General features: G+C 37.9%; 1 protein-coding gene across 1 annotated transcript in view; it reads left to right on the top strand.

Annotated features, from left to right (window-relative positions):
• Nucleotides 1-17,015, top strand: part of TENM1 (teneurin transmembrane protein 1) — a 785,358-nt gene that overhangs the window by 509,348 nt on the left and 258,995 nt on the right. The window contains exon 8 of the mRNA XM_035008354.1: nucleotides 4,541-4,693. Coding sequence (XP_034864245.1) covers nucleotides 4,541-4,693 — 153 coding nt within the window. The remainder of the gene's footprint in view (nucleotides 1-4,540; nucleotides 4,694-17,015) is intronic.

Below are 17,015 nucleotides of genomic sequence, written 5' to 3'. Positions count from 1 at the left end.
CTAATTTCACAAAAGTAACTGAACCAAGGGAATTCAACACATTTTTAATATGGCTTCTAACATCCATCATATTCACATTATTTGGGGAACGGAGTAGACCAAATTTCCTAAAAAAAAGAAAAAACTTATAAGCCTCTTTAAATGGAGTATGTTAAACCAACCATACTTTGAGTCCTTTGCCATACTGTACCTGACTCAGAACCACTATCATTTGAGTTTCAGTGGTTTCCAATAATTGCAAGAGAAATTCATCAGGCAGCACTGGCCCTAATCCAAAGACAAGGGTAGAAACCAATTAAATGCTTAAAAGTTTTAAGGATAAATTAGGAGGTAGGTGTTAGAAATCTCTAGCTCCAACTAAAAGTGGATGAGTGATTTTTAAATAGGCTATCTGGCTAGCTTTCCTGTTCTCGGTTGCAAATCCATATACTATATATGAGTATTAGACATACAAATTAGCCCCTTTCACTCTGCCTAGGAACATAAAGGAAAATGTTAGATGGATTATGAACAGATCCACTTTTTTTTTTTTCCTTTCAGTCAGATTTGGTTGATGTTTAAAATTGCAATGAGAAAACGGATAAAAGGATTTCCACAGCTTCTGTCCTAGTTATTGTTTTCTTCCAACATTATCTGCCCTCGGTGACCTCATTCACTCTCACAATGTCAGCTGTTGCCCCTGTGCATATATGATTCCCCAGTCTCGTTCTAGCCTTAATACTTCACCAGAACTTCAAACCTCCAAAGCTCCTGGGTTGAGCATGACTATCTGGATAGCCCATTGGTGGGTGGAACCCAGCACCTCCAAAGATGAATTCCTTATTTCTCCCATCACCACACCCTGCCCAAACCAACTAGTCATCAGCCAACAACTAGTTCAACTAGTCATCATTCAACAAACACATCTCCAGCACCAGTTATCTGTAGCTTGTGCTGGGCTAAGTACAGAATCCCTTAACTCTATTAATCATTGCCCTATGGTTTCAGTTACTCAGGCTCAAAACCTAAACCTTGAATTCCTCCCTTTCCCTCATTTTTTTTTCTATTCTTGCCCCCAGCACATTCACATGCGTGCATGAGCATGCAGGTGCATACACATGCACGTGCACACACAACTAGTTGCCAAACCCTGAGACAACATTTATGCAATTTCTCCTTAAGGAATCTCCTTCTTTGCATTCCCACTACCACTGCCCATTATTTCTCACCTAGGCTATTGCAGTGCCATCCCAATTTGTGTTCTTGCCAAATCTTTAGGCCTCCATTTCGTCTTTCTCTACACTAGTATTGCATTTATCTTTCCGCAAAGGGTGCTCTGATGATATCATTTCTTTACCTAGAAACCATCAGTGCTCCCCATTGCTATCAAATTAATCTTCCTAAAGAAAACTGATCATAACACTCATTTGCTCAGAAAATAGCAATGCCTCCCTGCTGCCTAATAAATTAAATCCAAATATCTAAGTGTGGCATTCAACGTCCTCCACAATATGGCCCTAATCCTCCCTTTGAGCCTTAACTTCCACTACCGTTTATACCTAACTATACTCCAGCCAACCCAGCAATTTCCTTTGCCTCAAATGCATGCTGTGCTTTGCAATGTCATATTTTGTTCAACCTGCCCCTTCACCCTACCCATTGCTGTCACCTGTCAAAGCCCTACACATATTTCAAGGTTCATCTCTAATCCTACCTCATTAAAGCCTCCCTAATCAGCCAAGCCAATTTTAATCTGTTGTTCTTTAAACCACTTTTTTTGAGTTTTTATTTTAATGCCAGTTAGTTAACATACAGTGTAATATTAGTTTAAGGTGTACAATTAGTGATGCAACACTCCCACACAGCACCCTGTGATCATCACAAGTGCCCTCCGTAATCCCCATCACCTGTTTGGAACCCCCCCACTTCCTCTCTGGTAACCATTAGTTTGTTCTCTAGAGTTAAGAGTCTGTTTCTTGGTTTGCCTCCCTTTTTCCCCTTTGCTCATTTGTTTTATTTCTTAAATTCCACGTACGAGTGAAATCATACGGTATTTGCTTTCTCTGACTTATTTGCTCAGCATTATACTCTCTAGCTCTATCCATGTCTTTGCGAATGGCAATATTTCATTCTTTTTTATGGTTAAGTAATATTCCATCATATATATATCTATATATCACATCTCCTTTATCCATTCATCGGTCGATGGACACTTGGGCTATTTCCATAATTTGGCTATTGTTGATAACGCTGTTTTAAACATGGGGTTGCATGTATCCCTTTGAATTAGTGTTTTTGTATTCTTTGGGTAAATAACCCAGTACTGCAATTGCTGGATTGTATGGTTCTAGTTTTAACTTGTTGAGGAAACTCTATGCTGTTTTCCAGAGTGGCTTCCCCAGTTTGCATTCCCACCAACAGTGTGAGAGGGTTCCCCTTTCTTCACATCCTCGCCAACACCTGTTGTTTCTTGTGTTGTTGATTTTAGCCATGCTGACAGGTGTGAGGTGATATTTTATTCCTGGGTTGCAAGGGTGGTTCAATATTCACAAATCAATCCAACATGATACACCACATTAATAAAAGGATAAGAAACATATGACCATTTCAAGATGCAGAAAAAGCATCTGACAAAGTACAACATCCATTCATGATAAAAACCCTCAACAAAGTAGGTTTAGAGGGAACATGCCTCAACCTAATAAAGGCCATATATGTAAACCCACAGCTAATATCATCCTCAGCGAGGAGAAACAGAGCTTTTCCTCTACAGTCAGGAAGAAGACAAGGATGTCCACTCTCACCACTCTTATTTAACACAGTACTACTGAAAGTTCTAGCCACACCAATCAGAAAATAAACCACTTCTTTTTTAGATTTTTTTTAAATGTTTTTATTGTTATGTTAATCCCTTAAAAATATTTTGTAAGGATTATTTTATTTGAAACTAGAGAATAAATTATTTCTTTTAAAACAAAAATTCCTCTTCCCCCAGATGGCAAACATCATCGTCCATGTTCATTATAAAAAGTATCGACAATACATAAATCCTAAAGAAGAAAATTAAAATCCTCCATAAGTCCCCATGTTGTGAACATGTTGCAATATATCCTCCCAGCCCTTTCTCTCTCCAGACATCAACATGTGTACACACACACACACATTATAGATCGTACTATTCATACTGTTAATAGCCTGATGTTTTTCATTTGATGCATCATAATTATTCCCATGCCAGTTCATAGTCTTCTGTAACATGATTTAATAACAATGTAATCTTGTATTATTTATAATATCATCAGTTATTTCATTAATCTCCTTTTGATGAATATTTAATTGATCATAACTTTCTACTAGTTTTTAAATGTTACAATGGATAGCCTTGTAGTTTGTACACATTCATAATTAACTCATAGATATGAAATTGTGGGCTAAAAGGGTAAGCCAAATTTTAAGGGTTTTTTGATAAATGGTGCCACATTACCCTCCACAAGGGTGGGGTTTTTTTTTTTAATACTCTCATGAAGAGTATATGAGAGTGCCCATTGCACCCTGATCAACACAGGTATTTTTAACCCTCTGATAGCAATTGAACCTGTATTGTGTCAATTATTCTGCATTATATTATAGTTATTTTATACCTGTATTACTTCCAACTCCTACCCTAATAAGCATCTATACTTTAACATCTGCAACAGCTATCATAGGACCTTACGCATACTAGGCACTCGGGAAACTGGCTTAGCGAAGGCCTCCCATGTTCTCGCGATAGCCTGTCCACTATTACTCTGCAGTTTCCATATACAAAGTAGAGTTCCGCGACCAAGGGAAACGGGAAAGGAAGGGATAACAGTGTTGAGGAGCAGCGTCTAATCCCATTGTGGTTGCCTCACTGATGCCCCAACATCTACCACCGGGATAGCTATAGCCTCAACATTTTTTTTCATTCTTATGTTAATCCCCTACATTACATCATTAGTTTTAGATGTAGTGTTCCATGATTCGTTGTTTGTGCATAACACCCAGTGCTCCATGCAGAACGTGCCCTCCTCAATACCCATCACCAGGCTAACCCATCCTCCCACCCCCCTCCCCTCTAGAACCCTCAGTTTGTTTTTCAGAGTCCATCGTCTCTCATGGTTCGTCTACCCCTCCCGATTTCCCCCACTTCATTCTTCCCCTCCCGCTACCTTCTTCTTCTTTTTTTTTTCTTAACATATATTGCATTATTTGTTTCAGAGGTACAGATCTGAGATTCAACCGTCTTGCACAATTCACAGCGCTTACCAGAGCACATACCCTCCCCAGTGTCTATCACCCAGCCACCCCATCCCTCCCACCCCACCCCCCACTCCAGCAACCCTCAGTTTGTTTCCTGACACATTTTAACAATAGCTACTTAGAAAAGTAGTTACATGTATGATGTAGGTATAAACTCCAAGCTGCTTGGCCTAACTAAAAGAAATCTGGTCATAGCATTTTTAGGTGGAAAGGGACAGCTGGTTTAGAGACCTTCTCAGCAAGTCTGGAATAAGTTTATGTATGGCTTGTTTTCTTGCAGCAGTACATTTGTTCGGCCTGACTTGGCAGTTGCAACCAGTTGAAGGACAGCTCTATGAAAATGGAGTTAGCAAAGGGAACAGAGGGACCGAATCCATGGATACTACTTACTCTCCAATTGGAGGAAAAGTTTCCGATAAATCAGAGAAAAAAGGTACAGTGATCAAAATGATTGATTTATTATTGATTACTTTTCTTCTAATTTGGTCATTAGAACCAAAGCTGGGATGGTTTCACTTCACATTAAATCTCATGATCACTCAAAAGAAGTACTGTCCGTGGACAGAATAAATACATGTAAATGTCTTATGAAAGCAAATTTTCCTTTCTCTAGTGCCTTGAGTATAAACCAATTAAACTTTTCAAATATGTAGGCAATTTTGAAAATAGATAAATATTTACAGGATGGAGGTTTCAATACAAAGGAAATTGCATTTTGCATATAACTACCCTGAAGCAACATGGGATTTTGATTAAGTTCTCTGTGTCCAAGTCCAGCATTTATATACAACATTTTACAAAGGGTATATGGAAATTTCTTCTGTTTATAATAAGAAAAAGCCTTTTATACTTAATATAAGGGTGAATGTTTATGTCAAAGTGGGGAAACATGAATTTTTTTCTAGTTGGGGAACATGAATTCTTCGCAGTTGGAGAAAAGAAAAAAGTACTCTGAGTATTGAATTGTTAAATTTAACTAACGTAAGCTTGAGCTACCTGACTTATTTACAATAAATGTCTCTCCCAACTCTCCAGCACTCCCAACATCTTATTCACATTGAGTGATCTTAGTCTCAATATACAAGTATTGAAAATAGCTGAAAGTTTCTATTATGATTTCTCTTGAAATAGGAGTCAGCACACAGGGACTCAAACAATGTAAAATTTCAGGATGTCAATTCCAAAAGCAGAAATTGAAAACAGAACATAGAGCCAGCACAATCTTAAATATTTTTAGGAGATCACATACAAACCGATGAATGAATGAATGACCCAAAGAAACCCTACCCTCAAGAAACTTAACATTTTATAGGGGTGATAAGACAGTCTTATTTTGGCTGATGAGTTACAAACAAGATACTTGGTTTTGTAGTTGCTTTAGTCACTAATCTTTACTTGTGTTTTTAGTGTCTTTTGGGGGTTATTTGTAGGGTTTGCTGTTTTGTTTTTGTTTGTCTTTGAAAATGTAATTCTCCTTTGGTCTACACTTCAGTAAAAATTCATGCTTAGGTTTCAGGAAAACATGATTTGTTCTAGTTTTTGATTCACAATGCAGCTTGCTTTACGTCCTTGTTTAGAAATACTGTCTTGAGCCTGGGCTGACCTTTCCCAGCAATTCCATTGTTGCTGCTGAGAGGGGCTGAGGGTCAGAGATGACAGAGGAAAGGGTCTGAGTACACTTGGACTCGAGGTTTCTCTCCCTTATCTTCTTTCTTACTCTTTGATTCCTTTACATGTGCAAGTGCAAGGGCCACCATTTTGTGCCTAGGGGGTTTCTTGCCATTCACACTTGAAAATCATGAGTGATCTGTTTGAGGAAAATGAAACACACAAGACAGAAGATCATCACATAGTTGTTACCAGAGCGTACTCATTTGTTTACTCTAATTCAGACATCTCTAATTCCCTTCCACAAAGTACAGTTGACCCTTGAACACCATGGGCTTGAATTGCCCAAGTCCTCTTCTCTACAGATTTTTTTCAATAAATACAGCACAGGACTGGAAATGAATTTTCTCCTCCTTATGATTTTCTTAATAACATTTCTTTCCTCTAACTTACTTTATTGTAGGAAAACAGTATATATAACATGAAACATATAAAATCTGTGTCAATCAACTGTTTATGTTATTGGTAAAGCTTCTGGCTAATAGTCAACTATTAGTAGTTGAGTTTTGGGGGAGTCATAAGTTATACAAGGATTATTTGACTGCATGGGGTTGAGAGGGAGGGGATGGGTGCCCCTAACCCCAGTGTTGTCCAAGGGTTAGCTGGAGTTTGCTGACGATGACTGAAATTTATTGCATAATTAACCGTGTGCCAAGAATCACTCCAGACATTTCACATGTATTATATCATGAAGGTAACATTATGGACCTCATTTTCAAAAAAAAAAAAAAAAACAGAGACACAAAGAGGTTAAGTAACTTGCCCGAGTTCACACAGCTAGAAACTGGCGGTCTGATTTCGGAGCCTTATCTCCACACTGTACTGAAATCCACACACGAAACGTATATGAAAACCACAAAAGACACTTTACCCAATGAAAGCAAAGCCCCAGAGTCTATCCATGATGGCTTTTAGAGAAATGCTATCCAGCTATATTTTAATGTGTTGTAATGAGTTTCATAAATGAAAAACTATTTTTAAATTTCTGCTCAATTATAACAACAAACAGGCCAAACCAATTTCAATTTAATACTTTATTAAGAAACATTAAGGGTTGGTGCCATATATAGCAAGTTGTTATCTTAAACTGACTTTCTGTGGCAGTCTGAACCAAACCTTAACTGTAACTGCACATCATGGTTCTGCTGTATTAGGTCTTTACTGCATATCACTCAGTGAGTAAAAACAGCTCCTGTTTTATAATGCCATGTGTATACTAAACCAAATCTTGCAGAAGATGTAATATACCTAGAAGGATATTTTCAACTGGTCAGCTGTATCCTGTTATGATTTTCTAGACATCACACACCCCATAAATACAGTTGTAGAAGCTTGTCTTAATGATGCTGTGTTCATTAAAATATAAAACTAAAAACCAGATAATCTTTTTTACATTGTTTTCCTCACTCTCCTAGAGGACTGGGCATTGTAGTGCTGTGGTTAAGATCCTGGACTCTGGGGGCACCTGGGTGGCTCAGTCGGTTAAGCGGCTGCCTTCGGCTCAGGTCATCATCCTGGGGTCCTGGGATCAAGCCCCACATCTGGCTCCCTGCTCAGCAGAGAGCCTGCTTCTCCCTCTCCCTCTGCCTGCCACTCTGCCTACTTGTGCTCTCTCTTTCTCTGTCAAATAAATAAATAAAATCTTTAAAAAAAAAAAAAAAAAGATCCTGGACTCTGGAGTCAGACAGATCTGGCTTTGAACACTGACTGTGTCATTTCCTGGCTCTCCAGCCTCAGGCAATGAATTGGTACAACCTTGCTGAACTAATATCTTCATCTGCAGCACAAATAATAATAGTACCTGTCTCATAAGTTGGTTGTGAGGAACAAGTGAGATAATAGTTGTAAAACTCAGTGCAAGACACACAGTTAAATTTAGCCGTAATTATTATTGGACCAAATGATTGGAAAATTACCTTGAGTTTATTGACATCCCACTAGGTACTGTAGGTCCCACTTCAAACTGCTATCAGCTTTTCCACAAATGATGGCCTTCTTGGGATTTAGATGTTTTCCCTTTTTAAAGTTTGAGTTCTCTTTACTTAACAATTTAACATCTATTATTTTGTAATCACCATCACCTTCATCGTCAAAGTGATGGATAAATAGAATGGCACTGTAAAAAAAATCAGATTCTTCTGGAATTGGTTCCCCATTAACAGTAGTTATATATATCTGCTTCTCCTTAGGAGATTAAAGAATTTTCTCGCAACTTAGTTTTCCAAATGAAAGAAAACCGAATATTTGATTATAGACATTTAGCATGCTAGCATTTTATTTCTGAAATGTACTTGAATAATTTGAATTTAATTTCAAAAAGAAGACATAAGTCACAATCACATATTGGAATCTATCAGGAAAGCCAGCTGTTGGTTGTTCTGTAAACATTTATAGAATTGAAAGCATTATACTAAAACAGCCCCTACTACCTTAGAAGCTTACCAACTAGTCATAACTCTTTCTCTTTAATAAACATTATGTAACAACTACTTTAAACAGAGCAGAGAAGAGAAAAAAGTAAAAGACTTAGTCTCAGACCTGAGTCACATAACATCCATAAATGGAACTAAAAATAATTACAATGTAATTTATCAACTAATATGGAATGTTAAAATCTTAAACATTATCAAATCCAGTGTCTTTTTTTAAAGATGAAGAAACTGAGGGCCAGAAAGGTCAAGAACACACAGAGAGATCTGAACTAGACCAGAGGACATTTGATGGCACCTCTTCTGTTTTCTCATCTATTATTGAAATAATGTAACACAGACTAAACATATAAATTGCTAAAGACATTTTCTAAGGAAATACCAAAGACAAAAACTGAATGGGTAGGGAAATTGATTTTATTCAGTCTATTGCAATAAGGAAAGCATTCTAGATCGGAAGATCAGAGTGTCTGAGCAAAGTGGATTTTGCCTTAGACTTTCTAGGAGGAGTGGATAAGGAACGTGTGGGATGATTTACAGTTGGGATTATCTTGTACTCAGGGGAAGTCTCAGTCAGCTGAGCAGGAAATGTCTATGTCTGCATCTGGCTAGTTGAAGGAGAACAAATAGTTCTAATCTCAGCTAATTATTTATGAGACAAAGAACAAGCAACTGGAGGGTCTGTATCTGGTCGTTCATTAGGCTCCAGCAAAAGGGGAAGGGTCCATCTTTGGCCTTGTTATAGGCCAACAAAGGAGTCTTCTGCAGTTCTTATGGGAGCATGGGAAAGGGTAGACAGAGCTCCATATCTAGTAAGTCATAGGGGAGAGGGTTTTTAATGGGGTAATTTTTGTGTTTTGCTTGTTGGCTTTGCAGTAAGCCATTTCCTAAAACATAAAAGAGTGAGGGGGTTTTGGAAGACAAAAGGTTGGGAGGGTTTCTTAACCAGCAGTTTTCCAGGAGCATAGGGCTCAGGTAAAGTCCAACATTGTCAGCCATCATCTGAATAAGGAAGAAGTTTATCAGGTAGTCCACGGTACTGAATTCCTGCAGGTTGGATGCCAAAATAGAGCACGAGAACAGAAAGGGGGGATGGGGACACAGAGCTAAAGGATACTCAAGTCAGCTTTTATCTCCTTTATAATTTTTGCGAAAGTCTGGGCTTGGGGGAAAGCGGCATTTCTCTTAAATTCATTCTATAAGATCTGTCTCCACAAAGTTGAAGGGGGAGGGGAAAAGGTATTTTCTAGTTCATTGTCTGTTGAATATATGACCATAGAAATAACATATAGCTGATTGATATGACACAGCATACAACCTGTCATGAAGATGCTTTAGCCCAGACCAAGCAATGACTAGAGCTTCACCTCTCTGTGCTCCAGTTCCTTATCTGAAAAAGGAGGGAGTTGGCTTTGTTCAGGCTGAAAAATAATTTTTCCTCTAATCTTCAGGTTCTTGGCTGAGGCACCCACCTACCCCTGCTGAATTAAAAAAAAAACAAAAAAAAACAGATTAACAGGGAAGGAGAAAAACAAGTTTGATAACATGTACGCCCCTTTCATACACAGGAGAGACCCAGGAAAACGGAGTAACTCCTGGAATGGCCCAGGCCACCACCTTAAATACCATCTCCAGCTAAAGACAGAAGATGTTGAGGGTGGGGGGAGCCATCTATAGGAGGCTGTCAGACAAAGCACAGTGAGCTAGAGTATGGCTGGTAGGCAGATTTAAGTCCTCTCCTTCTCTACTGATGAGTTTCTAGAGATTTAGGCACATCTGCGTGGTACAGAAAGGTTGACACCCTTACACATGGTGATTTCCCTTATAAATGTAAATGTCTCCTCACAAAAGGGGAACCTCTACATGGTTTTTCTATGTCTGCTGTTTCTTCAAGATGATCCTTCTGTCAAAGAATCATATTGTGAGGGGCAAATTCTGCTCTCCTCCAGCTTTAAAACTTTTAGGGAGTGGAGGAAGGATAGTGGGCCGGGAAACACACTTTGCAATTTATATCTTACCCAGAAAGCACAAATGAAAAACAGATAAAAGCCACATCTCTCCAGATAAAATGGGAGGGGGGTCAGATTCCTGCCACACTTCCCCCTGCCTTCCCCTTTCCTTTCTTTGCCCTCCATTCTCCTCCCAGCTGCTAAAGCTTTGTAAAACAAGGGGTGATACTCCATGGGACTTGCTTATCTCTAAGGTCCCCTCCAGCTGTGTACATTATGAGTCAGTGAATTCAAATTCTGCAGTTAAGGAAGAACAATTAGCCATTCCAAATAAAAGTGGACCTGATTTGGCAAAAGGCGTGTACACTCCTGGAAAATGGTTGAAATGTATGTCTGTAAAATGTGTAATCCATTTGCCATTTAAATCACTTGCAGAGAATTCTGTTGTAATTCAAATAATTAATTGCCAGTTTTCTGCCTTATAAGTTTGGATTTTTGACATATATGTAACAACAGTCTGCACTTAGAGAGCATTTACAATTTCAAAATAATGTCTTTTATTCACATACCAGTTTTATGCTGTAGCAGCTATTGTTACCCTTGTTTTACACTTGAAAAGGAAAACACAAGAAGCTTAAGAGACTTGGCTTGCGTAATAGCCATAGCTACATTGGGTAGCTGAAAGGAGGATCTAGTCTTTCCTTAGTGTTAGCTCAAGACCCTTCTTTGAGCCTCTTCCTTCTTCTTTTAAAACTTCTTTTCTCAAGGCCAGTTGTTTAAGTAACAGCTGTCTTGATTAAAAATCTGCATGCATACAGTCAAATGTATATCTTTTCCGTAAGAGTACTTTGCAAATCTTATATTTCCCTTCAAAGACCTGAGTTCAGCGAGACTCTCTCTCCTCCTCAAAGCAGAACACACGCACCTTGGGAATGGAAAGTTAACAGCCCAAACTTACCTTTCATGAACTTTCATTGTAGACGTAGCTAGAGAGGGGTGTGTGTGTGTGTGTGTGTGTTTGCTTGTTTTTTGGCTTTGTTGTTGTTGGGGTGTTTTGTTTTATCTGCGGCATATTTGTTATATTGGAGGCAATTTATTCAATGACAATTGCAGACCATAAATAAAAGCTTGAATTTCGGATTTACTTGTAGTTTCACTGACCTTTACTTTGCAGACCCAGCCAGTAGGTAAAGATTCATTTTGTGGTACAAAAGTGAAGAACTGCACCAACCCCACCCAGGTAATCACTGTGCATTCAGATGGAACATAGTCCTGCAGTATAATTCTGTGGTTCTTCAATATTGGTTCATAGGACATGTGGATATTAAAATGCACTCAGCTGCCCTTTGAGTCAACCCATAGTTTCAGTATCTTTTACTTAAAGGATATTAGAGCCCAGGACATTGTGGTAGAATTGGGAATAATTCATATAAGCACAACAAACCACATGAATAAAATAGTAGTAATGCAGTAACAAAGACAACAATGTTGGGAGCGTAACATTATTATTTTTAAAGATTGATGGCAAATTACAGTAAATGTTTCCTATAATGCTATATAGATGTTTCTCTAATACATGGTTTCAGGGGGCCCAGCTAGAGTGTTGCAGCTTGTTTTCAACTATATTAAATCACTTTATCAATATACTTCAGTTTTAACAAAAGCTTTTCTAAAGCATACTGGAGACCTGACTTCTAAAACAGATTTATGGAAAGGGTTCGCTATGCTAAAAGGCAAACATATTTACGGTATAAAAAATTCATGTTAAATGTTCTTGGTCATATATGTTTAATGTTTCCTTCTTGTTTCATTTTAATCCTCATTTTACTTTTGTTTGTTTGTTTGTTTGTTTAACTAAATAACACCTTTCCTGTGGAATGTATCTATCTCGTGGTCCTTCTAGCCTAATAGTATACATCTGACAGGGGCGCTAAGTGGTGTGCTATGGAATGGCATATTGATCCTCCTGGAATAGTCCTTCTAAAGTTAGGGGATCTTCCCAGAACATCTTTATACTATCATAGTTTTTTAAAATTTTTTTAAATTTTTATTTATTTGAGAGAGGCAGAGATAGCGAGAGAGAGCATGAGCAGGGAGAAGAGGGAGAAGCAGGCTCCCCACTGGGCAGGGAGCCCAATGTGGGGCTCAATCCCAATGTGCGGCTCGATCCCAAGACCCCGGGATCACGACCTGAGCCGAAGGCAGACGCTTAACTGACTGAGCCACCCAGGTGCCCCTACCATCATAGTTTTTTGAGAGAAACAGTACATTGTAGAAATTTACCAGCCATGTGTGTTCCTAATTCTGTTGAGCATCTGTTTATATCTTTCTGCCTATATTATTTTTGGAGGAAGTTCAAACATTTACTAGCTTTTGCATGAAGTCAAAGGTGATTCTTGTATGTAAAATTTGTTTTTGTTTTTTTGTTTGTTTGTTTTAATTTGTTTTTGAAAACAAAATCTTAGAGTTCCTGGATTTAATGCACACAGTTCCTGTGTCCATTATATATCCCACCAAAGGTATCTTGACCACAACTGTACATAGATACCATATTCCCATTGCCAGTGGCTCAGAGAGCAGGAAGAATAAAAGCAGAAAGTTAGATTGTAGGAGAAATGATTCTTGACTACCCCAACCTCTCCATGAAAATAATAGCAAGGGAAGAAAAATGAAATCTTAGTATTTACAAGCATAGAAGTTCATGATTTTTAGTGCTATATGAGTCAAGATGCTATTTTAACTGTACTAAGTACTATGGAACGCTCACAAATGAAGCAGAAGACATAGCTTTTGCCCTTGAGAAACATCCTATTCAACAGGAGAGCTGGAGGAAACACACATACATGCACACACAATGCAAAGTAACATGCAACCAACTGGTGTACAGAAATAGAAATAGGATGGTTAGGTTATTAAGGGGATTAAAAGACAAAAGATGAAAAGATGATTGTTTATCACAGAAGTAGTTTGAGCTGGGCCTTGAGAAACCAGAAAAATCAATCCAAGTTGACCTTAAAGAGCGCATATTTAGGAGAATGGACTAATAGAGTAGTGGGGGGAAATGCAGATGGTAATAGCCTAAGTGGTAAATGGATAATGAAGCAATAGAGGCAGCAGATGGAGACAGCTTGGCAAGGAAAGGAAGGAGATAAATAGTATGATAACTAGATGAAGGGGCAGTTGGGTCATTTTAGTTTTGTTTTTTTTTTTTAAAGAGAGACTTGTGCTTGTTTGAAGACAAAGAATAAGAAACCAGTAGAGAGGGAGACATTGAGGATGCCAGTAAGAAAAGAGAGAGTGAAGGGACCAAAGTCTGGACAGGAGAAAAGATGAAGGAGGAGCCTCAGAGAGAAACTGGGACACAGAATTTTATGGCACACTGAGTATGAGAGAGGCATTTTGCTATTACGGAAATAAGAGAGGTAGGAGTTCCAAAAGAGGACCCAGTAAGTGTTCCATAGATGCTCCTACCTATTCCAAGTTCATATTACTATTGTTGTTATTATTGGTTTTTTAAAAGATTTTATTTATTTATTTGAGACAGAGAGAGAGTGTGAGAGAGAGAGAGCATGAGCGGGGGCGAGCAGCAGAGGGAGAGGGAGAAGCAAACTCCTTGCTGAGCAGGGAGCCCGACGTGGGGCTCGGTCCCAGGACCCCAGGATCATGACCTGAGCCGAAGGCAGATGCTTCACCGACTGAGCCACCCAGGCACACCAGTATTATTGTTACTATGTGTTGTGAGTCTTGCTTGTGAGAAGAAGTTTTAATCTGATATTATTGAAGATTTTCCAGGTTCCTTAAAGATAGAAATTAAAGGTGATAGCAAATACAACAACCCATGAGAACTGGTGCCTCTGCAGGCTGCTGCTTTTTCCTGAGGCCTGGAACAAGAAGTTGTATAACCCCCTTATGACTCTCAACTATGGGATAGGTGGGTCATAATATAATTACCTTTATTAAATGCCCGGTAAGTAGACATCAAGATTTTAGACAGCCATGACTGCCCTGTCCTCTGGGAACTTACATTCTAAGATACAAAAGGGGGTGCTGGATAAATTGAGCCATGACCAGCCCTCCTGCCACCATTCCAAAGTCCAGAAGGATGTGATGATGATAATCTACATATAACTAACGTCTAACATTGTATAAAAATATAGAAAATAGGCACCCTTACTGTGCGCTACCGATTACATGTTCCAAAATACTGACCAGGAGACAGTTCAGCTTCTAGGTAGATGACCATCTAAAACCACTTGGAAACACATCAAAACTCTTATGACAGGTCATGATAGTTTGTGTGTGTGTGTGTGCAGGCTCTGCATGCCAATTTAGAGCTTAGAACCATATCTTTTGGAACAGCTTTGTTAATTTACATACTATATAATTCACCAATTTAAAGTGTATAATTCGGCAATTCTTAGCATATTCAGAGTTGTGTAGCCATCATCACTATTTAATTCTAGAATATTTTCATCACACCGAAAAGAAACCTCATAGGCATTGGCATTTACCCCATATCCCTACTTCTCCCCAGCCCCTGGCAACCACTAATCTATTTCCTGTCTTTATAGATTTTCCTATGTGTACATTTTATATAAATGGAATTATATAATGTATATTCTTTTGTATCTGGCTTCTTTCAGTTAACATAATGTTTTCAAAGTTCGTCCATGTTGTGGCATGTATGGATACTTCATTCCTTTTTATGGTTGAATAATATTCCACTGTGTGAGTATACCATATTTTGTTTATCCACTCATCAACTGATGGACCTTTTGTGGATTTTCACTTTTTTTGACTATTATAAATAATGATGCTATAAGCATTCATGTACAAGTTTTTGTGAGAACACCTGTTTTCAGTTTTTTTGAGAGGCCAGGGGCAAAAGGGTGCCAATTTCTCCACATTTGTTAACACTTGTTATTGTCTATCATTTTTATTTTAGCTATCCTAGCAGGTATGAAGTGGTATCTCATTGTGGTTTTAACTTGCATGTCCTTGATGACTAATGATGTTGAGCCTCTTTTCCTGTGTTATTGGCCATTTGTATTTCTTCTTTGGAGAAACGTCTATTCGATCCTTTGCCCATTTTTCAATTGGTTTATTTGTATTTTTATTGGTGAGTTGGTAAGTCTTCTTAATGTATTCTAGATACAAGCCTCTTTTCCAATATATGATTTGCAAATATTTTCTCCCATTCTGTAGGCAGTCTCTTGACTTTCTTGATGGTGTCCTTTGAGGCACAAAAGTTTAATTTTGACAAAGTCAAATATATCTATTTTTTCTTTTGTTTTATGTGCTTTTGATATCATATCTAAGAACCTATTGTCAAACTCCAGATCACAAAGATTTATGCCTGTATTTTCATCTGAGAATTTTATAGGTTTAGTTCTTAAATGTAGATATTTGGTCCATTTTGAGTTAATTTTTGTATATGGTATGAGGGATTGGTTCAACTTCACTCTTTTGTTTGTGGATATCTACTTGTCCATCACCACTAGTTGAATTTCTTTCCCTCATTGAATTGTCTTGGTGCCCTTGTTGAAATTCGGCTGACCACAAATATGATGTTTTATTCCTTAACTCTCAATTCTACTCCATTGATCTATATATCTATTGTAATACCAGTATGATTACTGAGGCTTTGTAATAAGTCTTGAAACCAGGAAGTGTGAGGCCTCCAGTGTTTTCCTATTTTTTTAAGATTGCTTTAGTTATTATGGATTCCTTGAATTTCCAGATGAATTTTAGCTCAGCTTGTGTATTTCTGGAAAATAGGAGTTAGAATTTTGATAGGGATTGCGTTGAATCTGTCGATCAGTTTAGGAAGTATTGCCATTTTAATAATAGTAAATCTTGTAATCCATGAATATGGATGTTTCCATTTATTTAGGCCTTCGTTAATTTCTTTCAGTGATGTTTTGTATTTCTGTGTACAAGTCTTACAACTTTTTAAAAAAAGATTTATTTATTTTAGAGAGGGAGAGAAAGTGCGCAAGCCAGTGTGAGCTGGGGGCAGGGAGGGGCAGAGGGAGAAGGAAAGAATCTTCAAGCAGACTCCCCACTGAACATGGAGCCCAATCTGGGGCTCCATCCCAGGACCCTGAAATCATGACCTGAGCTGAAACCAAAAGTTGGACACTCACACAACTGAGCCACTCAGGCACCCTAACTTGCAGCTTTTTTTGTTAAATTTATCTCTAAGTTTTTTAATTTTTTTTTGATGATATTATAAGTGGAAATCCTTTCTTTAATTCCCTTTTTTGACTTTTCATTGCATGGTCCATATTTATTCATTAACCTTTGAATACGTTTGTTTTTGTTTTTGTTTTTTTGCTAGTGGCAATATTATATTCTTTTATGGAGATCTTTTATACCATGTTGACCCATGACTCTGAGTCAGTGTTTAAATATGCAAAAATGTGATGATAAATTTGAGTTTTATATCGATTCAAGTTTTCACCAAAGAAATTCAAAGACATTGACCACTTCATGTACCATTGGTAATAATCCACAGACTGAGATTCTACAAACATAATTTGTGTTTCATTGTGTGAGATTGTATATCAAGTCAGGAGAGCCTGAAATTTGGAAACTAATGTTTGTGAATACTATTTAATGGTCATTATAACACACCAGAAGAACTGAAATTTTAAAAAAAATTTTAGGAAAATGGAAATCCTTATGACAGAACTTAAGTACTTCTAAA

This window comes from Mirounga leonina, unplaced genomic scaffold (assembly GCF_011800145.1).
Source record: "Mirounga leonina isolate KUSES-001 unplaced genomic scaffold, KU_Mleo_1.0 Mir_101664, whole genome shotgun sequence".
In the NCBI taxonomy this organism is placed as follows: Eukaryota; Metazoa; Chordata; class Mammalia; order Carnivora; family Phocidae; genus Mirounga; species Mirounga leonina.
The sequence above is the reverse complement of the archived record's forward strand: the minus strand, read 5'-3'. Positions and strand labels throughout refer to the sequence as shown.